General features: G+C 52.9%; 1 protein-coding gene across 1 annotated transcript in view; it reads right to left on the bottom strand.

The window, feature by feature from the left end:
- The window catches only part of EPB41L1 (erythrocyte membrane protein band 4.1 like 1), a gene marked incomplete at both ends in the record, with an annotated part of 28,823 nt that extends 8,107 nt beyond the window's left edge, over positions 1-20,716 (bottom strand). Inside the window, 14 exons of the mRNA XM_079543513.1 lie at positions 7,029-7,127; positions 8,311-8,502; positions 10,562-10,597; positions 11,319-11,467; positions 11,902-12,077; positions 12,595-12,692; positions 13,541-13,693; positions 14,784-14,871; positions 14,968-15,186; positions 15,517-15,592; positions 16,570-16,612; positions 16,695-16,799; positions 19,616-19,780; positions 20,540-20,716. Of these exons, the coding sequence (XP_079399639.1) occupies positions 7,029-7,127; positions 8,311-8,502; positions 10,562-10,597; positions 11,319-11,467; positions 11,902-12,077; positions 12,595-12,692; positions 13,541-13,693; positions 14,784-14,871; positions 14,968-15,186; positions 15,517-15,592; positions 16,570-16,612; positions 16,695-16,799; positions 19,616-19,780; positions 20,540-20,716 (1,776 nt within the window). The remainder of the gene's footprint in view (positions 1-7,028; positions 7,128-8,310; positions 8,503-10,561; positions 10,598-11,318; positions 11,468-11,901; positions 12,078-12,594; positions 12,693-13,540; positions 13,694-14,783; positions 14,872-14,967; positions 15,187-15,516; positions 15,593-16,569; positions 16,613-16,694; positions 16,800-19,615; positions 19,781-20,539) is intronic.
- Between the last annotated feature and the right edge of the window lie 2,833 nt (positions 20,717-23,549).

The following is a 23,549-nucleotide window of genomic DNA, read 5'->3' as shown; positions in this document are numbered from 1 at the left end:
ACCGTGTCCTGTGACAGATTAATCTTTCCCTTTGTTTTTGCTGGTGTCTCAGTCTCAGGTGCTTGCTCTTGTCCTTCCTGGGCTGTCCTTTGTTCAGCTTCACTTTGCTCAAACATCTTGATCTTAGATGCCACTGAGGTTTTCTCGTAGCTCTCACTGTCCTGCCAGCTACCCAGGAGTGGGGCTTCAGTGACACCTCTGTGCTCCTGGCACACAGCTTCAGTTGCAGCAATACACATCAGCGGTCCAGACTCTCTCTTCTGTATTCCACTGCTCACTTGCACCTCTTCCCCATCTTCATACATAAAGGTTGAGAGCTGGTACAACTTGTTGCCTTGACACAAACCTGTTATAGGAGAGTGGGAATGCAAGACATCAGCATCTCCTGGAGCCTGCACTGGCTGCTCCAGAGCAAGGTCTGTAGCAGTTTCTCCTGCCATAGAGCTCCTGCCTTGCAGAGCTTGTCCTGCATTAAACTCCAAGTCACAGGCTGGCTCTTGTGCTTTGGCATCTGCAGGGAGTAGCCCTCCAGACTTAGGACCCTTTTGGGGCAGGTGTTCTATTATGATCTCAGCCTTTTGTTCTCGATCTTCTGCCTTGGGAAGCAGCTGTTCCGTGCCTTCCCCTCCCATCAGCTTTCCCAGTTTGGGCCCTATGTTCTGGGAGAGCCCTTTCATCACAAGCTGTTCCTCCTGGAGCGCCTCTTCTGTAGCTCTCAGGGTTCCCTTTGCAGCAGAATGATCTGAGTTCTGGACCACTTCCCCTGTGGTGGGATCTCTGAGCAGGATTGTCTCCACTGCACTGCCTTTGCTATGGTGTGGTCCTCTTGCAATAGGATTTGCATCTTGGTATGTTTTCCTTGTAGCAAAGTGCATGTCGTGTTTTTTTTCTATAGATTCAGGACTCACATCCCTGGGTATTACCACCTCTGTTACAGGGCTCATGTCCTCAAGTGCTTCTTTACCTACTGCAGGGCTTGCCTCCTTGCATGCCACCTCTGTTGAGGGGTTCATAACCTCAGGTGTGCCCACATCTCTTACAAGGCTGGCACTCTGGGACAGGTCTTTGCCCTCGGGTTTCATTTCCTGGGCTGGCTCTGCAGGGCTCATTTGCTGAGGAGGAGTGCCAGGGGTGATAATGCTGGGTTCATTCTCCTCCGGCCCCACAGTGGCATGAGGGGAGCTCTGCTGAGGCACAGCTGATGGGGATAATTTTGTCTCTATCTCTTCCATCTGTAGAACCATTGTGGAGCTTTTCTCCTCCTCCCCATCAGGTAGGCTTCTTTCTGAGATCCCCCACTCTTTTTTGGAGACATCCAAGCACCACTGCTCTCCTGCAATTGGATTCTGTCCTGGGCTTTGTCTGGGGTCCTCAGCCCTCTTGAGAGTGCATGGCTTCAATCCTCTTACTGACCTTTGAAGATCCTTCTCATCTGACCCCACCTCTTGGGAAAATAACATGGTTTCATCTCCCTCCAGTGTTTTGCAGCTGGTCAGACTCACTGATGCTTGCTCTTGTTGCACTGTAAAACCTTCCTCCTGCTCCGAGGGAGGCTGTCTTGGCTGTCTTGCAGGGCTTGTCTCATCACAGTCTGTCTCAGGCTGGTCTGGCGCTACAGAAGGTTTTTCTGACACTGCTTCCTGCTGTGCGTACACTGAGGAATTGCACTGGGACCTTTCTCCCGGACATGCCATGGGCCTTGGTCCTTCCCCTGCCCTATTCACCATGGTTTCTTGCTTCACTGCTGAGCCAAGCTGTCCTCCTGCCTCTGTGAGCAGATGTGTTTTATTGTCCTCCTCTCCCTCCAGATCTCCTAAATAGATGATCCTCTGTGTAGCAGAAGTCTCTGTGTTGTCGTCACCGGATTTCACTTTAATTTTAATGACCTCTGTGATTGCAGTTGGTGCTCTGGCATCCTGCTTCCTGAAGGCTGCAGAAACGTGCTCCTCAGAGCCCATCTTGCTTTCTCCATGGACAGGGCCTAGCCCCAAAGCCTCAGCCCTTTGTCTCTCTTCATGCTCCTGATGTGGCCTGGACAGACCCACTTCACTCCTGGTTACCCCCTCAACCCTCTCTTTGGACTCCTCCTCTGCTCTCTCACATGTCAAGCACTTTGCCTCAGTGCTGGGCTCCTCCCCAGTTTCCTTCTCACAGGTCTCATCCTCCCAGACAGACTCAAAATCTTCAGGACTGGCAATCATTTTTGCTCTCTTCCAGGTATCCAGATGTGCATCTGCTGGTTCTTCCTGGCCTGCCACTTCCTTGGCTTTCCCTACTGCCATCTCCACTTTCGACATGCTCACACTCATTTTCACCTCTGAAGTACCTGCACGTCCTTCTTCTTTCTTGACTCTCAGAGCTTTCTTTAGAGCTACCTCTTCCAGCCTAGTGGTTTCTCTCTCTATAAATACCCAATGCTCCGAGCCCTGCATTGCAATTGGAGCAAGAAGAGTTAGCATCAAACATACTTTACCTAACAGCTGGTGATTGATTTCATGAGTCACAGACAGCTGACCTGCCTTAGATGGTCAATTACTATTATTATACATGCAAGGGTTGAGGCAGTCTCTATACGAAGAGCCTGGCAACTCAGTGATGAAAGGAAAGGACTGAAAAAAAAGGGGCTGGTGTCATGAAGATGATGGTGTTCCTCTATCCTCTACAGGGCCTGGGACCGCGTTCTGTTCTGGGCGATGACCTACTGACATGTCTGCAAAATCTGTGACTTTTTTGGAAATAAAGAAGTGGAAGCAATAAATGGAGAGCTGTTAGGACACTCTCTATGAGGCAAGAGAGCACAGTGAGTTAAATCAAACTTTGACTCCCCATTTTAATACTGGCTCTAGTAGTTTCTGTGATAGCAAAGGGTGAGATTTTATTGTAAACAGTGGTCTTTATTTGACTAGCTTTACTTTCACTTTCATCCACATGCCCTAATACTGCATCAGACTGAGCAAGAAGTAGCATGAGCAAGAAGAGAAGCCACCTTAACAGTGAGTACGTGATACAACAAAATGCACTTGTGCTGCTGTGCAAGGGAGGATGCTACATCTCTGTTTCTACACACACTCGGTATGCGCTGGTCCTGCAAGATACCTGAAGACAGCACAGGCTCCAAGGACAAAGCACTGTTAAAATTCAGCCACTTCTAGAACAGAAGGTTGAAAATAACCCAGAATAACAGAAGAGGAGGAAAACAGCATTTGTACTGATGAGGAAACCCAGCAGCCTCCCCAGCCATTCTAGGGTACATGGCACACACGTGAGGGGCAGAGCTGCAGGCACAGTACAGTACAGCAGAGCTCACCACAGGGCTCCTGTGGCTATCCTAGGCTGGCTCAGTCCACAGCATGGGATGCCCAAGGCACAGGCCTGCAGGACAGAGCCAGCATTGCTTCTGTGCAGTGAGAGAGACTGGCCTCCTGCATCACCGCTGTGTGCAGCAGCCCCAGGGGAGTGCAGCTGGCTGTGCTCTCCCTGCCCAAAGTAGGAAAAGTAAGCTGTGCCAAGGAGAGCTGGACTGCCAGTGCCCTATACAAGGGTGTCAGGTTGAATGTTTGGAGTCGTTGCAGCTGAAGTGGAAACCTAATAACTGATAATGAGCAAGGAGAAACAGAGGGCAGAGGGGAGCAGAGACAGAAAAGGTAAGACAAGATTAGAGGAGAGAAAGAAGGAAGGATAAACAATTGATAATGAAAAGGCTTCCACAGGGAGAGGAATAAGAAATCCCTGAATCATTAAGTGATTTGAGTTGGAAAGGACATTAGGGACCCCTTAATTCCAACCCTGCTGCCATGGGTAGGAGCAGCTTTCACTAGATCAGATTGCCCAAAGCCCCATCCAAGCTGGCCTTGAATATTGCCAGTGATGGGATAACGCACAGCCTCAGGGCAGCCTGTTCCAGTGCCTCACTGCCCTCACAGTAAATAATTTCCTAACTCTCACAGTTTAAATCTGGTGCCTAAGAAAGGCCTGTGGCTCCTGCATCTTTAGGTTGTGGCTCCAGCACCATCCAGGCCATCAATGGGCCTCACACTGGCTCCTTTCTCTCCCAGGCTCCGCTAAGAGCATATAGCTATTGCACAGCAGCCGTGAAAATCTGCCATGAGCACTGTCAGGAGCTGTGCCTCAGCTGGAAGCCCCACAGCACTGTGAGCAAACACAGCACCCAGCCTGCAACTCTGTCTCACTTGAGGTCACACGTACCCACCGCGGTGGGCACCTTCACAGAGATCCTGTGCCAGCTCTGCTGGCTGCATGCCCTGGGTGGGTTCCCTCCTGCCATAGCCAGCAGCCCTGCACAGAAGCACCAAAGGAGGCTGAGCCCTCAGGGGACCCATCCTCTGCCTGCTTCCCACACTAACGCTTGCAGAAGCCTCTCTGGTATCACTCCTGAGTGTAACTTCTTTTCCAAAACACTGTCTGCTCTCCAGGTCCTCTCCTCTACACCTGTGTCTCTCAGTGGGCTTCTCATTACGATTTTATTCCTTTTTAGATGCAGCACAGGTGGTCAGTGACTCCCCAGGAGCATCTGCGTGTTTAATGGGTGAGTTTGACCCCTGGAGCAACATTACCATTACCTCAATGGATGCCTCTGTCCTGCCAGGATACCCACGTCAGTTTCTCAACACTAGCAATGCTCACGGGTGAGTAAGCCAGAGGACTGCTTACTTCCCTGAGGGTACAGAAGCTTCTCTTCTACTGCTGTACTGCAGCCTCACTGCTCAACCCCCCCCCCTTTTTTTTTTTTTTTTTTGCAACCAAGACATCAATGGATAAGGTATGGATAAGGACTTTCTCTGGACAGAGATGATGAGCTTGATCAGGCTCCTGCTCTGAGTTAAGGCTCTAATACAAGTAGATATCAAAGATCCTTAAGTCTTCTGAAGCCTGAAACAGAGTGTTGATCCACAGCAGTACGTCATACCAGTAAGGAAAAACTGCACATCTCTGGATTAATCTCCAAACCTGCTCCCTTATCAAATTTGTTGGGATGAGTATGACCCATTCCAGGGAAACAGTGATTGCTCTGTGGTATGCTTTGAACTCTCTGCTTCAGATGGCTCAAAGCCAGCTCTGGCCACAGCCCTGGTTCCACAGCTCTGGGCAGCTCTTGGGTCTCCAGAGCTTGAGGACTCTTGGGCATGCTCAGAGCAAATAAGTGGATGGGTGGGCACGTCCTCCAGGAGAGCAGAGAACTTGGCAGGTCAGTGTGCCAAGGTAGAAGCTGAGCCTAAGAGGTGATGATGCTGGTCTGATAATAGAGCAACCTGGACATCCCCAAGGGATAATTTACTCTCAAATCTTCTTCTTCATCTATGCTAACACACTCTCTCCAGAGAACAGGAACAGTTGGGAACACAGTGGCCTGCACGTTACAAGAGAGGACAAACTGGGAGATAGGAAAGAAATGAAACAAGACAGAGCAGACAGCCTTCTACACCTGATAGCTGCAGGCAAAACTCAACCTTCGAGGAGCCCAGGGCAGACAGGTGGCTTTTTCCTTTAGCACTATTTGAGGTACTTGCCTTTTTTTTTTTTTTTTTTTTTTTCCCCTCTCCCTCAGGGAGTCCTGGCTCACCAGAAAGGAACACATGAGCTTTACAATTACAAACATGACCTTTTCCTTAGGAGGAAAGAATGAATGAACCAAGATCAGCATGACACACCGTCTCCAAAGCTGCTCCAAAGCTGCCGGGACTCCATTCACCTTCTAATCCAGCACCCTTCCTCCAGCAGGACAAGAAAAATGGGGAGGGGGAAGAAGTGGCTGTGTGTAGGCAGTGGGTGACAGATAACCCAACCTCAGCAACTCTGTGGACACCAAGGGACTTTTGAGTTGAGCACGATGCCAACTTCGCAGATGCGCTGATTTTTGTGCAGTCACCCTCAAGGGACTCTGAATTCCTCATAGAGACCATCAGTCATGTGTGGGCAAGATCCCATACATCAGCGGAGAGAAATCTCGGGTGAGACCAGCTGGCTGCCCACACTTCAGTGCAGCCCTGGCACCCTGAGGGCAGAAGACAGGAAGCCATGCATTAAGTGCTGCGTGCCCACCTCACTACTGCGACTTCTGTGCAAAGGCTGCAGGGTTCTGCTCTAGCAGAGACAGCATCTGACTTCTGTCCATCCTGCACAGACACAGTCTCCAGCCCGCAGGGAGGGCTCCCGATCATCCTTCACACAGTGGCATTGCACCCTGAAGTGAGAGGCAGCGGCAGAGTGGAGCCAGCCATGCACTGGCCCCATCCACCTGCCCCACACTGAAGCTGCTCTTGCTCTGCTGCCTTTTCTGGATGCATTCAGGAAGGACATGCACTCCAGTGCTGCTGTGCACCACATTTGTTGTGGTTGGGTCCAACTGCATCAGAGCCAAGTTTCTGAGACTAGTTTTCTTCTACTCAGTATTATCCAATTTCAGCTGTCTCAGGAAAGAACTGCTATCATGTGAGATAAAACCCTGTATGCAAGCAGTGCTGAAAGGACTCACAGAAATAAGGACTTCAAAGTAGGGTGATGCTGCTTTGTACAGGCAAAAATCTGATATTTTAGATGTATCCAGAGATGTCCTAATTCAAGGCACCTGGGCCTAAGCAACTGTAGCTGCAGCTGAAGGGAGAGGAAAACATAAGAGACTGCTAAAGACTATTTGTAGCTGGGCGTCTTGCACCTGGAGGAGATGTTTGCAGAGCAACAGTGCCAAGGGCCCCAGCTGTACCTCCTGGGACTCCTGGTACCACCTCCAGCACAGACTCTCATGCAGAGCAGAGTCAACCCTGGGGGATGCCCTACCACCACTGACCATCAGGGCTTCACCAGCAGGTCTCCCAGGACCCTGTCACAGATCCAAAACACAGCAGGCACAGGAGCAGATTTCACCAACAGCCTTGACCCAGTCCTGGTCCCACCCAGAGGTGCCAGCAAACAGCTTGAGCTCTGCTTGGATAGCCCCTGAGAGGCACCATGGGGAGGGCAAACTGTGAGAATGAAGGGTGAGAAAAGAAAAGAAAAGGGATGGTGATAACCTCAGGAGAAGAGACAAGGCTTTTCTGCGTGAAAGACTCCATGCTTAGGGAAGCTCCATGCTCAGATGCAAAATCGTCTAGGGTGTCTTCTTCCATCCTCTGTGTCAACACGGAAACCCCAGCACCCATGGGGAAAGAGAGAGAGAGAGAGAGAGACAGAGAGAGAAACAGACAGAGAGCACATGAAAAGGAAGGATAGAACGAAGGGATGGATGGATGAACAGAGATCACAGCTATGACAACTCTAGATGCTCCATTTAGGTCTTTCTTTGCACATATATATATCTGCTTGTAAAACACATATAGTGCGGAAACCTTTCTTCCTCTTGCCATCTTGGTGCTTTGATGAGGGCTTGTGAGCTCTCTCAGATCACCTCTGCCTGGGATGCTCTGCAACCCCAACCCAGCCAGCCCCGTAGCCCCACTTGTGTAGGCACCTCCTTGCAGTGCAGTGCTGTGTCCTCATTTTCTCAGTGAGACCATCTCAGGACAGAGCTGTGGCACAGGGGGCACCATGCGCATTGTTTGTGTGGGCTGCGCAGCTCTCATGGAGAAGAGAATGCCAATGTTTGGAGAACGAGCAGAGAGTGTCTGGTGCTCACAGCCCACAGATGCCCACACTGTGTGCTGCCTGAGTTGAGCCAGATAGTCCAACCCCACACAGCACTCAGCTGCAGCGCATCCACTCCCCTCTAGCAGTGAGAGGGGTCTGCACAGCCCAGCCCTCCCACTCTGGGACCCGGGCACTTTCCATTCTCATTCAGGGCAGAAGTCCCACCGCAAAGCCAGAAGATAAAATGCCAGGAGGAAAGGACATAAGTGCAGGATCCCACAGTAGCACTGCTAATCCTCCTCCTGCTCCCATCAACCAGGTCTTGGCAACTGAGCGCAACATGGAGCACTTAAGCACAGGAGACCAGTCCCACACTCATGGAAACACCCCTTGGAATAGACCTGTAACAGGTGCTGACAAGCAGGAGCTCTGATAGGGTAAGGGGTGAAGAAGGCCCCATCTCATGGGCTAACAAAGCCTCAGCCCAACTCACAGCCCCCAGTAAAGGATACGTTTGAAACCATGCAGTGCCTGGGCACAAGGGGAGCTCACTACCAGCAGCATGAAAACAGTTAGCTCATTAACAAACTTAGAGACAATAACCTGACCAAGGGCCCCACCAAGCTTCCCTCAGGGCTACAGTGGAGACAGAGACCAGGAGCCCACCAACTGATGAACACCTGCCTGTGAACAGTCTGATCCCCTCCGTAACACAGCAGCAGAACAAACCTCGCTGGCCTTTTCTGGGGTTCCCTTCGGTGTCTCCTCCTCATGCTTGGGTGAGGAAGAGGCTGGTGAGGAAGGCAGCCTCCTGTCCCGGTCCCTGTGAACCAGCTTGCTGTTGGGCTCCTTCAGGGTCCGTTTCAGCTCATTGATGCTGGCCTGATGCTTTAGCAAAACATCTTCTGGTTTGTCTAAAAACTTGGGGAAGGAGAAAGGAATGTAACAATGATTAAAGCACTAGCCAAGGCCAAAAAGGCAAGCAGAGACACTGGAGCGAGTCAGCTTTATACTGGGGTTGAATTTAGGGTCTGAAGAGCCAAATGAAAAGCATATCTGAGCACCCTGGGCTGCAGTTCTCACTAAGACCATTGTAGGGAGCAACAATAAGGCAGGGAGCGGCAGAACATCCACAGTGAGCTTTCCTCAGTGAAGGGCACAACATGACCCTGGGGCATCTCCAGCATGGCCTTGTGAGGATGAGATAAACCATCTGGGGGAAGAGAGAGGGGTCTCCTTGGGGACCAGCACAAGAAATATCAGTAACCAAAACTCTGCTGCTCCCACGTGCAAGGCACAAAGGGACCAAGAGCCTCTGTCCCAGGAGGGCAGGAAACCATCATCTGAGCAAGAGCTTTCAGGAGTCACCCACTGGCATTTCTAATGGAGTGCCTTCAAAGTGGGTTTCTGCCAATGGGCAAGAGGTCAAAGGCTACCAACAAAGGTCAAGGACGACCAACATGGATCCAAGCCTGCAACAGCATGGACCAGCTTGAGCCCAGCAGCAGTCTGGGGTGGGGGTTGGGTCTGGCCTGCTGTAGAAAGAGGACAGCTCAGAGAATTCAAGTGCATGGTGAGGTTTAGGTGTTAAAGCATCCTTTGTTGATGTTACAGGCACCAGGATGGCTCCTTTTGTTCTGCCACAGAGGTGGGCAAACTAGCTCAGAACAAGAACCTGGCTTTCACTTCAAACTCAAACCTGGTTTGAGGTTCGAAACGAGTCAACTGAATTATCTACCCTCTCCCATACTTCTCCTCAGCAAAATCCCAGAGACACAAAGGAGTCTCATACGGAAAGCCCAGACAAATTTCCAGATCCTGAAGACTCAGCAGAATTTATTTAAAGCTCCCTGATCCATCCGCATGTGCTTCACAGTTTGCCCACCTCTATAGGCTCAGGGTAGTGCCAGGCGCACGGGGCTGCAGGAGCAGCACATGCACATGCAGCAGGAGTAAGCAATGAGGCAGACAGTGGAGGGACCGTGCTCAGCACAGGGCTGCGGGGCAAGATGCCAGCCTGCTGCACCAGTAGGTTTTGCCCTGCTGTGCTGAGCAGGATGGCAATGGCTGTGTGCTTGAAGCACAGCAAGCCCTGGCTCACGGCCACACAGCTGAAGGTGCTAGCGCTTCCTTGGCCTCTGCTGACTGGTCCCGTGACGACCCAAACCCCAGTGTGAGTGGAGGGGGAAACCTTCAGAGCACAGCTCTGAACTTAAGGCTGGGATATAACAGCAGACTCAGGCTGAGGAGATCTCTGCTGGACATTTCTGAGGGGAAGGAGGCACTGCAGGCACGGGCAATTTGTGCAAGAGGAGAGCACAGACTCTCTCCCACCTGTGACAACACACCCTGGCCAGGCCAGCCGCACTCAGATGGGGAGCTGCTCCATGGCACTCCACTGGGCTGGGTGTCAGGGTGTGCCCCTGATGGGCTCAGGGACTCATTTGCTTCTGGCAGGGCAGAAAGGCAGCAAGGAGCTTCATGAAAGCAGGGCACATGATGCAGTCCCCAGGTCAGGAAATGCAAAAGCAGAGAGCAAGCCAGGGCACAGGGTCTCACAGGGAGGTGGAAGCGATAGGGCCAGCCTGCACCACGTCTGTCCCTTCAGCAGGAGGATTAAGGCCACAGGGTTGGACAAAGAGAAAACATGAGGAGAGGATATGGAGGAGTCAGTAACACGAGCAGAAGCCAGGTGTTCCCAACGGGCCAAGGACCCGGCATAGCGGCCTGGCCGACGTGCCTTGGGAGGGCTCTTGCTCACACATACAGTTAGGACTACCTTACTTAGTGGGATAGAAGATGCTGTGTGTGCTCTGGGGCAGATCCCCAGCTGTCTGCTCACTGGGAGTCTCTAGCAGGTCAAACTCCCCACCTCGGTGCATCTTGTATTCCAGTAAATAGGGTGACACAGAGTGGTGCATTGAAAAGAATGGACAATATGATGCACCGATGAGAACTAGATACTCCAGAGAGAGAATACCTCCTGCTTGTGCCTGGGGGTTGTTTCGTGCTCCGGCTGGCAGCAAAGAGAGGGTTAAAAGTAACCAGCAGAGTCAGTCGAGGGAAATTCTCATAAGCATCACAATTCAGTTGAATTTGGGCGCGTACACAGACCCCTGCCCACAGCCAGGACTGGTAGCAGCACAAAAGGACTGAATCCCCTGCTCAGTGCAGGGCTGAATTGGACTAGGGTGCATCCCAAGCCAGTCCAGGAGTGGGCAGAGAGCAGAGGGGCACGGCTGCACGCTGGCAGGGTGCGGGTATGGGCATGTAGCTATGGGCACCAATGGAACAGGGGCCCAGTATGCTCCCAGCAGCCAAGGATCTCTTTGCTTGCATGGTGGTGACTGTTGGCACACTTGGCCCTTCCTGGTCCCGCACGTCAGAGTGAGGCTGTCCCACAACCAGCCCTGTCTGGTGACCAGCCATGAGGCAACCTGGAGGGTGCTGGGAAAATTGTAGCTGCTTCTGAGTAGGGCATGATGGCTCCATGCCCACTGGTGAGGCCAAGAGCCATGTCCCCAGACTAGATGGGTCATAGCAAGAACTGAGGCTTGTCTCATGGAGAAGGGGTTTCAGATGACCGTTCCCCAGTGCAGTCCTTCCCACCTGCAGCCCAGCCCCAAGAGAGGAAGACAGAGCCCTGATGCCTGTGTCCCATCCCCCTGCTTATCTGCTCTGGTTATGAGCCAGCCCACCCATCCACCTCCATGGTCTGCTGCCCATGAGGTCTGTACCTTCAGCTCCTTGATCTTCGTCGGGGTAGTCACCTCCTCATCCTCTGTCTCAGATCGTCTCCCGCTGCCAAACTCACCATCCTCCTCCTGTTTTTCACCCTCTGCTCCGGCATCGTGGTTCTCACTGACGGAGGCTGGGCGTGAGAACTCTGTGCATGCAGAAAGAGTCAGGTCACGAGCAGTGAGCCACCACCCCTGGCCCTGTCTACCCCAGCCCTCTGCCCCCTGCCCCAGTCTGGCTTAGAGTCAGTGGCAGTGGAGCCCCAAAAGGACCTGCAGCAGGGAAGGGATTCTTGATGGTGATGATGACCCAAAGCTTAGTACTTTATCACTCCTTGCACCACCCAGGCCTTCATATCTGCCCTGTGACCAGGCAGCCGTAGCCAGCCATACCCAGCCATACCCATGTCCCCGCTGCTCACACAGTCTGAGGTACCACTTGGGGGGCAGAAAGACCCTCTGCCAGGGAGATCTGGGTAGAGAGAGCCTCTGGAAGTAACCCTAGCTGCCCACCCCTCCAAAGCGGCCTTCTTGTTCCCGCCAGCGGACCGATCTCACTCCCCCTGCCCTGTTTGGGGCATACCTCCATCAAGGCTGCGAGACATGGTGTACCGTTTGCTGGAGGAACGCTCGAAGAAGGGCGCTGGGCGGTCAATGAGGGCGCTGGCCTGCCGTGTCTGTGCCTGCGTCCGCCCGCTGTAGCGGAACTTAGAGCCCATCACCAAGAAGCCCTTCGGGGGCGGCTCTGGAGATACCAGCCTGGGGACAGAGAGATGAGGTGGTCAGTGAGTCCCAGCTGTGCCCCGGCACCAGCCCCGGACACCAGTGTGCCGAGCAGAGCTGAGATCACAGTGAAGGAGTTGGGATGGCATCGGTGCAGGGCTAAAGAAGTGACAGAAGAAATTCAGCATTACAGGAAGTTCAGGGCTGAACCAGCAAGTGATTCTTGGCAGTGGTGTGTGGTGGAGCCAATGGAGCAGATATGGCCTCGTACGTGGGAAAAACAAACCCGTGCCTAACATAATTGGGGTGCAGCAGGTCTGAGGCTGAGAGAGAAGCAGAACTCTTCCTTCCTTGCACACAAAAGGCAGAGTGGCTCAATGCAAGGGGCACGAGGCATGGGATGGATAGCCCCTGCTGCAGGTGAGAGGACAGCCAGCTCTTTCTCAGGCAGGGTGCAGGCACCCAGCACACTCCCCTGCCCCAAGTGAGCACGCTGGGACGGGCCAGAGACAGGAGCACGCCTGCCTCCAAGGCCTGGAAAAGGGCTCCTCACCTGAAGAAGGTGTGATGCTCTATGCAGACCTTCCAGAGACGCTTGGCGGAACGGTGATTAGGCAGCTTGAAGCCAATGGTGCTCTCAAACTGCTCATACTTGGGAGAGATAGAGACATGCAGTTACAGGCAGATCCTGCCCAAAGGGACGTGATGGGATGGGGCCTGACATGCCAAGACCTTCAGGTTCCCCTGGCAGGAGCTATGGCCATACAAAACGTCTTCTTCAAACCAGTGCTGGAAAGGCTCATGCCCAGCCCCAAAGACTGGTGGAATTATGCCCTTACAATTTCGGCCTAAGCACCTTCCTCAATCCCGCATTTTCAGTGCAAGAGAAATTCCCTCAAGAAACAGAAAACCCTCACAGCTTATTTTGGTGTTTTATTTTGGGAATAAAATACCAAAACACTTATTTTGGGAATCTCTCACTCCATTTCAGATGCACTGTCCGCTGGGAAGAACATGGGTAGAAATGAATTCTCCCATCAGTACACATAAAGGGAAAGAGAATGAAATTAAAGTCAGAAAGCACTGATACAAAACAAAAGAAAAAAACTCCTAACGTTTCAGGGTTTTTTTCATGTGTTTTAAGTATGGAAGACAAATTTTAAAAATGATTTTGCAACCCCATTCCTGGGACACCTTGACACCTCCCCGTGTCAACAGGCTCACAAGTGTCTGGCTTATGGCAAAAGGATTATGATATGCTTTGAGATCTCTGAACTGCTGTGGCCAAAGACATGAAAGGCAATGAGAGCAAGAGTGCAAATGAGAAGACACTTGCTCAAAGCCTCCCTCACCACAGGAGCTGTGCTCTCTCGGCCAGCTGAGGCCATTACCTTGGGACTTAGAGGCTAAGAATGAAGCCAGATGAGGACCATGGTCCCACTCTGGCACAGCAGGCACCCTGCTGTGACCCTGGGTCATGCTGTACCCACGGCACCCACCTCACCAGGGCGGATTTTGATGTAGAAATTACTCCTCTTGTAGGAAATTTTGAGGATCTTGGGCCAGGCAAAACGGTTGATCCTCAGTCGGTCCCTGTAGATGAGGAGGCCATTGGCACAGACTCCCAGCATGATGTCAATACCCTCTGAGTCCTGGAGGAGTCAAGAAGAAAAGGAAGAAACTGCTCAGCTGTCCAGTAAGAGTCAGTCCATCCAGGAGTACCATGCTTCCTCCTGCTCAGCACTCTGGCTACTTGCAACCAGCTGGCAGAGGTCACAGAATCACAGGACAGTTAAAGGTGGAAGGGACCTTTGGATCTGGTCCAACACCTCTGCTCAAGCAAGGCCACCAACAGTAGGTTGTGCAGGACTATATCCAGACAGATTTTGAAAATCTCCAAAGAGGAGACCCCACAAAATCTCCAAAGAGGAGACCTCTCTGAGCAACCTGTGCCATACAGCAGAAGTTCTTCCTGATGTTCAGAGGGAACTTTCTGTGTTTTAGTATCTGGCCATTGCCTCCGGTCTTGTAAGTGCGTGCCACTAAAAAGACTCTAGCTACACTCTCTTTGAATCTTTTCTTCAGGTCTTTATACACCTCACTGAGAACACCCTGAGCCTTTTCCAGGTTGAGAAGTCCCAGCTCCCTCATCCTTTCCTTATACAGGAGGTGCTTCAAACCCTTCATCATCCTCATGGTCCTTTGCTGCATTTTATCCAATAGTTCCATGCCCTTAGAATACTGAGGAGTCCGGAACTGAGCACAGCAGTCCAGGCGTGGCCTCACCAGTGCAGAGTAGGGGGGAAGGATCACCACCCTCAGCATGCTGGCAATACTCTGCCCAATGCAGCCCAGGATAGCATTGGCAAAGCATTGCCACAAGGGCACATTATTGACTCATATTCAAGCTGCTGCCTGCCAGGAGTCCCTGGGTGTTATCTGCTAAGCTGCTTTCCAACTGGATGTCCCCAGCATGTCCTGGTACCCAGGCTTTTTCTCACCCCATATACATGACTTTGCATGTACCCATGTTGAACTAGTAGTTTCAGTTCTGTTCTGCTCTTCTGCCCAAGGGGCACCCCCAAAGGAACTCGGGCACACATCGGCCACACATCACTGAACCAACTGTAGGAAACAGAGCTGCACCTACAGCAAGCCCCTAGTTGCCAGTGGTATGCTTGGCACAATGGCAGGATGAGACCCAGTGCTGGCCACCACTCCCACAGCACCTCAGCGCAGTACCTTGGCATGGTGCAGGTCCACCCCATACATGGAGAGCTTCTTGGCATTCTCAAGGAAGTGGATCTCTGCTTCTCCAGGGGTCATGCCCCTGCAGAGAGACAGAGAAGGGGACACATGACCAGATGCCCAGTGGGGAAACAGGCCAGCTCCTCGGTGCCCTCCCTCATCGCCAGCTGGGGCTCACCGGTAGGTCTTGTGCAGCTCCATGATGCGCTCCTCCAGCTCCCGTGTCTGGTTGGGAGCAAAGCGGAGCTCACTGACATAGTTGCCTACATGTTCCTCAGCATCGTAGTCACCCAGTTCGGCCTGCACAGCATAGGAGCCCAGCAGGGCATGCGTGACGAAGGAGCAGGGCAGTCGCCCCGTGATGATATCTGCACGCAGCTGCAGGCACAAGTAGTATCTGCAAGAGGAAGCAGAGAGTAAGGGTGGGACAGAGGTGTGTGCTCTTAGAGCACTCTGTGGCACTGCATGGAAAGGACACCCACACTGCTTGGCTCCCTGTGGGCGCTTCCACCTCCCACTGACACTTTCCCAGGCCCACTCTGCACAATTTAGAGGTGCCATGCACAGAGGCAGTGAGACGCTGACATCTATCCACCCTGTCCACCCAGCTGCTGCCCTGCCTGAGCACTGGCCTTCCACGCACTCCTGCCCACTCCTCTGGAAGCTGCCTCAGCAGCTCTGCCCATCATGGACACACTGCCTGGGGGGCCCCAATAGCAAACCTCACCTTGTGATGTCCTCCGTGAGCTGAGCAGGGTCAGGAGGGTAAAACTTCACAGTGAAGGCAAAGTTCCAGGGCCCACCTAGCAAGGGAGCAGTAAGGGCAGGGCTTGTGATGGCTGCCAGCAGACTGCACAGAGCATCCAGGCATTTAAATCAAGTGTCCCAGGACTCCAAAAAACCCAGTGCAGGGCAGGAACGAGGGAGCTCCAGAAGCCACAAGGAAGATGAACCCCTGAGAGTAGCTCCCAGCTGCTCTGGCCAGAAAGACTAATGTGATTTGGTCAAACAACCCAAACAGTTGAGGAGAGAGAAGCATCACAACCTTGGGAGTCATCATCTCAGATTGCTTCATGCCAAAATGAAAATCACAGCAAAAGCCATATACATCCCAGTGGGGTGACACCATGGGCACTGGCGCTTCTGCCTCACAAGTGCATGGTCTGGCAAGGCAGCATCATAAAGGCTCTCCTGTATCCTGGTACCCATCCAAGCAAGCTCACTCCATGCCTCCCACAGCCCCATCCTCCCCAATCAGGGCAGGAGGAAATGGCACAGAGGGAGTGATGAGGTCTCAGCCACTCTCTCCCTGCTCTCCAATGCCACTTTGATGCTCACACCTGTCACAAGCAGAAGGGGAGGCTGATAGGGCTAACACACAGATGAATAAGCAATACCTCCAGGCCCCAGTCCTGCATCACACCTTGCAGGAACCTCCTATGTGCCTGTAGAGGGCACAGCGAGGACAGAGCAGTCAGGGGCATCACACTGGGGTCAGGGTGAAGGACAGATGTGGGAATGGGGAGAAAGTGAGTTTCCCTACTGCAGTGGCTGAATTCACACGGGGCCCAGTTTCCAGCCACTTCCAGCCCAGGCTTCCCATGCATGACATCCTGGAGCTTCAGGTGCCCAGCTGCATCCTGGCCTTGTCCCATGACCTGCCTGGAACCCATTGAGGGCAGAAAGTTACAAGCAGCAGCAAGGGCTCAACCATGAACACTACCTGGGAGACCTGTGGGCCCCAGCACTTGTAGGGAAGTTGCCCTCACCAATTACTTACTGCGGATCTGCTTCTTGATCTCCTTGGAGGGGTCCAGCCAGTTCTGAAAGGAGGAGACAGCATGTCAGATGGCAGGCTGCCCTGCTCAGCAGTGGGGTGGCTACAGAGGGGTCCCCCAGGCTCACCTTCTGGCTGTCGGAGTCGCAGAAGGTGAGGCCAAAGTAGTCCTTCTCCAGGAGGTTGAGGTGCTCACATACCATGTCAAAGAGAACCTGGCCTCGGGCATGCTTCTGCAGGAGATATGGAGATGCTCACAGGGAGCCAGAAGACAAAGGCACCAGGGGAGGGTGGTGCCAAGCCAGGGCGATTCAGCCAGCCCAGGCACCTCTGACCCATACCACAGGGCTGGCACAAACACACCCCAAACCTCTTGGGAGATGATGCTGCCTGAAGGACAAGCTCCTTCCCAACACCCTCCCCAGCTGCAAATGGTGGCCAGGTCCCAAGGCACAGCAGGACGAAAGAAAGGCATGAAAAGTCTGAGCCACATGCTGTGATGGAACGGCCCTTGTTACCCAGCCCTTTGAACTTCCCTGCATATTTTTGCTTCATACCAGTGTCAGTGAGGCAATAAGGATCGCTTATGGAGATGCCCATGTGTTTATCCCACACTCACAGCCTTCTTGGCCCAGGAGACCCAGACCTCCTGTCTCTGAGGCACCCATTCCTTCAAGTACCTCCACCAAGCAATCTGACACTGGAGCCAAGAGCATCACTCACACAGAAACTAGCACTGCTCCAGCATCCCACTGCTGACAGACTCCCAGCCTCGAATTCCTCCTGACCTCCAAATCTTTTTCATTTCACTCAGCAGTAACCACACCCTTTCTGTTATCCTCCCTTTCCTGCTGACCCAGACTTCCAAGGCAGGATTTCAGTACATAGCATCTCAAGGGCTACCACATCAAATGGTTTGACCTCTCTTTTTGATTTTTACAGAATTAAATATTAACAATCCCTGTGTGCAGGCATGGCAGAACTATTTCTATGGAGCCTAGCAAAATGAAAGAAGAAATTCAGCACATATCTTTCTGCGCTAAACAATTTCTTCTCCTCTCCCCTATGCCCCAAATGACTTCTCCAGAGAGCAGAAGCTCCCTGTTTGCTGAGTCAACCCTATGCTTTGCACTGCAACAGAGAAGTCAACCTTACCATGAATAAAGTCCCGCATGCCCCAGCACACTGCCAACATCAAGCACTAGGAACAAAAACAGACTAAAAACAAAGCTCAGCGGGAGCTGGGACTGTAAAGCTCTGCTTTTCCTAAGCTTGGCGAGAAGTATTGTTCTGATAATGAAGCAGCCAGCCACTGTACAACCCAGCTTTCTGTTTGCATGCAGGTTTTGCTTGGAAAACACAAATTGGGCCTGGAGAAGGATGACACCACCTCAAGCTGTTTCAGGGCTGACCAAACTCTCTCCTTTGTCCCATGAGCCTACTGCAGTCATGGCAAGTGCTCTGCTCCAGTTCCTATTCGAGGGAGCTTACATTTTCATGAGGATCCATCTTGCCACAGTCACTAAGGCTTGCTGTGGCAGACCTTACCACTGAAATGACAGTCAGGGCTGCCAGAGCTGAGACACCAAGGCCATTATTGCCAGTGCTGCAGCACAAAGGCCAGCCCCCCAGCTCCCAGTAACTGCCTTGGGGCACTCACTTTTCCAGTGCAGCCACAGAGAGCAGGAAGCTACATTCCCTACATTCATTAATCCTGCACAGTTGAGACCTCATAGAACCAGGACCTGCATACAGATGCAGATCTGCTGTGCGCAGCCAGACTCACAAGCCGCTGTCACCATACTAGGAACAAGACGCCTTCACTTGCTCATCAGCAGCAAGTGCAAAGGTCTCCCTGGCAAAGGCTTGAGGATTTCTGCTTCTGAACAGTCTCAGCATTTGCATTTTTCACATAAAGTTTCTCAGAAATGTCCCTCTCACCAGGAAGATGCTACATGTCAGAGAAGTGCTGTCCCCTTGATCCTGCAGGCAGGAGACAGCAGCACATGTGAGGGACAGAAATGTGCTCTCCTAGCAAACACCCCTCCTCTGAGCAGGCTCAGAGGCTCCTCCCCAGTCCCCTACTGCAGGAACCAGTCCAAACTCTACCCTTGATTTAATGCTGGGTGTTTCCTCACTGCGCTAATAGCAGCTCAAGCAGCCCTGGAGTATATCCCAGCATAAGGCTGCCTCTGGTGGGCACCAGTCCGTCTGTTCCTTCCTGCAGTGACAGCCACTACCAGACAATCATTTGCTCACACTGCATGTGTGTGATGGTGCACAAATAGTGAGCAGACATGTGCCCAGAGCAGGGTGCCTGGCCCGCTGCCCTGCCCGCACACACGACGCATCAACAGCACATATGAATCACTTTTGTTTACACACACACACACACACACACACACACACACACACACACACACACCACTGCCAGGCTTCAGCACACCTCCCAAACAGTCCTTGCGCTGCTAGCTCCATGGGGAGGAACAGCGAGGGATGAGAAGATGAAAACAGCGAGGATGGGGTGAGGTGCAGTTTGTAGCACTGCCAAAATGTGTGTGGGTCTGTGTGCACACACAAACCTGTCTGGGAGAGCCATGTGTGCCTGCACACGTTGGCCTCTTCACACAAACACACGCACACACATCCTTTGCCTTGGCATGCGGGACAGCAAACATGCTGCACTCCTGAGGTGTCAACAGATACACTGGCATATGTATGTGTCATGCACATATTTTCAGGCACATATTTGAAGGCAAAGCTTTTTCTCCAACTTCTGCTTCCTAGACACTGCTTTCGATAGCAACTAGCTAACAAATTTGGGCACTCTGGGCTGAAACTGCCTTCTAGGGTCTGTCTCCCCAGCCTTTTTCTTTGTTTTGAAATTCCAACTTGAACAGTTATTCCTGTGGATCATTTTGTCTGTATGAGAAGTACTACAAAGCTGTCCTTGGAAGAACCATGACACTGGGGATTTGCTCGAGACCAGCCTTGGGCTGACACATCTCCTATTCAGTTCCAGTGTACCTTCCCCAAGCACACGACTCACCTCCACTTCACACTCATACTCAGAGGCATCGAGCAGGGTCACTCTGCAGAGAGCACTTTTGACTTTCTTGTTGATTTTCTGGGGTGACTTCTGCGTCTTGCTAGGCGTTGTTTTGTCAGATAGCCCATCTGTCTCACTGTAGTCCTTCTCCTCCATGTCTGTGCCCTGGAGAGTGAGAGATGCACATGGTAACCTGGCACCACTGCAAGGATGGAAGCCTCTGCTTCCATCCCTTAGCAATGCAGTAGTCCATGCTACAGGCAGCTCCCCCATCCCACACTGTTTTGGTATAGTCATGGATGGACTCTGGAAAAAGTATGCCTGTGAGTCTGGTGCTGGTTCAGCAGTTGAGACCTCCCTGCTCGGGAAGCTGAGGCAGCTCTATGGCTGCTGGCAGCATTGGCAGCAGTGTGGAGCTGAGGCTCCCTGCCTGGTGGTGGCCATTGGGGTGTACCTGTTGCTCCCAGTCTTGCTGAGGCAGCTCAGTTTCTAGGATGCTTGGCCACCTGCTGCCTTCTGCCCTTAGTGCGAGCACGAAGCTCATCTGCTGACCTGCACAGGCTTCTCATGTGCATGCCCAGCCTGTAGTGCTCAGGACACAAATTGCTACTTGAGAAAGTGGCTGTGCAAAGCCTGCATCTTGCTTACAGGGCCCCTGCCCTGCAGCAGGGAGCATGCCCAACCCTCAGGGAAGGATAAGAGGCTGCAGAGTCACAGCACACCAGAAAACAGCACTTATAAAGGGTCTGGCATATAATAGCTAGGGCTCCCTCCTCCCTGCAGGCAGCAGTTTGTGGGCTGGGTATGCCAAGTGCCCCGTTCTGGTCTGACACCAAGAGCTGCTGGAAACAGCTGGAAGCTAAAGCTACCTTCAGTCACCCAGAGCCATCCTTTCCCTCCTGGGCTCCTCTCACTCTCACTCACCGGCTCTGTGTTCCGGCTGTCAGGTTGTGCTCCAGGCTTCTCACTGGCCTCGGCGTCCCGGCTGGCAATGCCAGCAGCTGTGGCAGCAGGGCCGTGTGTGGCTGCCTCCAGCTGCTGCTGCGGGGCCTCCTCCTGCACGTTCTTCACTTCTGAATCAGGGCCCGTCTCTGTCGTCATGGCTGCTGGTCACTCTGCCCCAGCACTGCAAAAGAGCAAGACAGAACTCCTCACACCCACTGTGCAGCCCCGCATGCACCATGGAGACGTGGGTACGGAGGATGCTGTACCCCCAGTTCAGGGTCCCCTCTTAAATTCAGAAGAAAAAATATATTTATCATGGATACAATATCTATATTATATATGTAAGATATATTATGAAATTAACTAAAGGTTTTTTTCTGGGAGGAAAAAAATCAGGCTGTGAGTCAGGTCAAAACACTGCATTCACACAGGAAATTGCAAACGTGGACAGCTTCACACGCCGCATCTGGGATGGCTGTTTTTCCCTCTGGATTTCCCAGCCCGCTGTGTTCCCATGGCCAGCGTGGTCAAAGCCCACATGGCGGATGGGACCTCTGCCTACAGCTCCTGGTCCGTACACCATGCAAATGCAAAGCTGGGGCCAGGAACACAGCAGAAAGCAGTTTCAGTGCTTACTGTCCTTCACTGGGGTGCTGAGTTACAGATTTTTGAAACCTTTATATTGTCCTCGTCCTTCCCACATTACACTTTGTAGCACAGTATCTCCGTCTCCCAGAAAAGCTGCAGCGAATGCAGGAAAGAGAAACAAAGAGAACAAACCCGCTCCACGCCATGGACACTGCTGCCTGGGGGATGGCAAAGTTGCTTGGTGACACTGCATCCCGCCACTGACAGCCCTGTGAGTCCCACCTAGCCACACGCTCTGCAGCACATATGAGAGAGCAAGAGCCAGGTCAGAGCCACAACCCAGGATAGTCAGAAACAGACAGCTGCCTCTGTGCCGGGCCCAGCTGGGAGCTGGGACAGGGAAGGGGACAGGCAGGTCCTGTGGCAAGGGAGAGCTCTGATCCTGCTAACCCTGAGTTCTTGGCTGAGGGCAGGAGAAGGGCTCTGAAGGTCACTGCCAGTTTATTTTTTCCATGGAGGAAATGCAACAGAGGGCTGCTTTTCAACTTCAGATTAAAATTTACATGCTCTCTGTATGAATCACTTCAAAACACTTCTTTTAATTAATACGGGATCTCTACATGAAAGCAATCACTCGGGCCCCAAACCACCCTGAATTATTCACTGAAAGTTTCTAAATTTTCTTCCCCCCATGCCCACACATTGAGCCCCAAGGAACAGTCTCAGCTCTGGCACGGAGTTTGCCCAGGGGTGGCAGATGGGGCTGCACTGCCACTCTCCAGCTAGCGCTGCTCTCCAATCTCCAGCTCAAAGCTTCTGGTTGAGGATGAGGAGGCTGAGCCAGGCTGGCTTGTGAGTGCCCACTCTGTGGGGCTCAGCCTGGCCCTGCCGCCCTATGCCATCCACACTTGGCCCCAGCAGCAGCGCCAGCCCCTGTCAGCACATGGGGCATCTGCTTGGAAGACTAGCTCTGGGGACCGTGCTTTTGGCTCTAAGTAGGAGGAGCTGCTGAGGCTGTTGAGAGCACGGATGCAGGAGTTCAGGGTGGCTGAGCCTACATGCAAAGTCACCAGTGCAAGGACAGTGTCCCTAGCAAGGTGTCTGATGTGGCCCCCAAACCCATCACTTCCTTCTTCCGCCATGGCCTGGCTGCTCCTTCCCACTTCCCTCCACCCCCTTCACTGGTCCCAGTGGGGGTGGGCTCATGCATTCCCCTCCAGCTCTGCTGGACGCAGGTGCTACCCAGCTCCTTGGCATCATCAGACCACCAGCACCTGCTGCCCCTGCTGCAAGAGGGACCAAGGGCTCACAGTGTGTGAAAAGCAAACAGGGCCCTTTCCAGGGGGGCCCATCAGGTCCGTCCCTGAGTCTGTTCCCACCACAGCAGTGTGAGCACCCAGGAGGGACAGCAGAGCCCCACAGTGCTCCCAGGGTCAGGGCCCAACTGCAAAGCCCATAGAAGCTGCGGGCTTTTTGCAGCAGCTGCAGCTTGATGCTAGTGGAGCTTATATGGCTGTGGCAGGTTGGGACAGAGTTGCCACTTGGAAAAGCGTCACAGTAAGCATGCCTGCACCACAGTCTGTAGCTAATAAGCTCTGCGAGCCAGTGCCTGGCGTGAGACCTTCCCATCTCGCACAGTGCCACATTTCAGCAGCCCCAATGAATAGAGCCCCATGGCTGCTGCTGAGCCGCAGGGGTCGTGGCACAGCAGGAGGGGCACGTCTTGGGGGAAGGCAGGAGCAGGCACAAAGCCACTCAGCCTCTAAGGTTGATGTCTGCTTCATGCAGAACCCCCTCCACCATGCTTGTCCTGCACAGGATGGGAACCGCTGCCAGTGAAAGAGAGGGAAAGAGCTATGGAGGAGCCCTGGAGGCACAACACCTCCCAGCTGAACCCTGCAGATGTGTCTGGCCCAGGCACAGCCAGCACAGGCCTGGATGGCCACACTGTCGCTGCCTCACTCCTGGGCACAGCCACAATGGATGCAGTGAGGACCCACAGGGGAGTTGGTGCCACATCCGCATAGACAGCACCAGGAACCAGCAGGGTGAGGGACGCCCAGGGCTGGCCGAGCTCTGGGGGTGAGTCTTGGCCTGGCTCCTCTTGTACCTGAGGATGGCAGAATCCAGCATGACACTGCCACCCTGCACCGTCTGCACTCCATCACACGGCCCGTGCCTGCTGGAAGCCCAGCTATGGGAGGAGGCCTCCAAAGAGAGCAGGAGTGCCAGTGAACCATTCATTTCCACAGTGCTTGGATGTCCAGCATGCCAAGGCACCTTCAGAACTTAGTTACAGATGGGGGGAGCACCTGAGATGAGGCAGCTGCCCCAGCTCTGTCCTGCAGCCACATTACATTTTGCCTTCCTGCCTGGCTTTCCCATCTCCCTCCATGTGTGT

The sequence above is a fragment of the Tetrao urogallus genome, assembly GCF_951394365.1.
Source record: "Tetrao urogallus genome assembly, chromosome: 16".
Classification (NCBI taxonomy): Eukaryota; Metazoa; Chordata; class Aves; order Galliformes; family Phasianidae; genus Tetrao; species Tetrao urogallus.
This window is presented reverse-complemented; position numbering and strand designations above follow the sequence as displayed.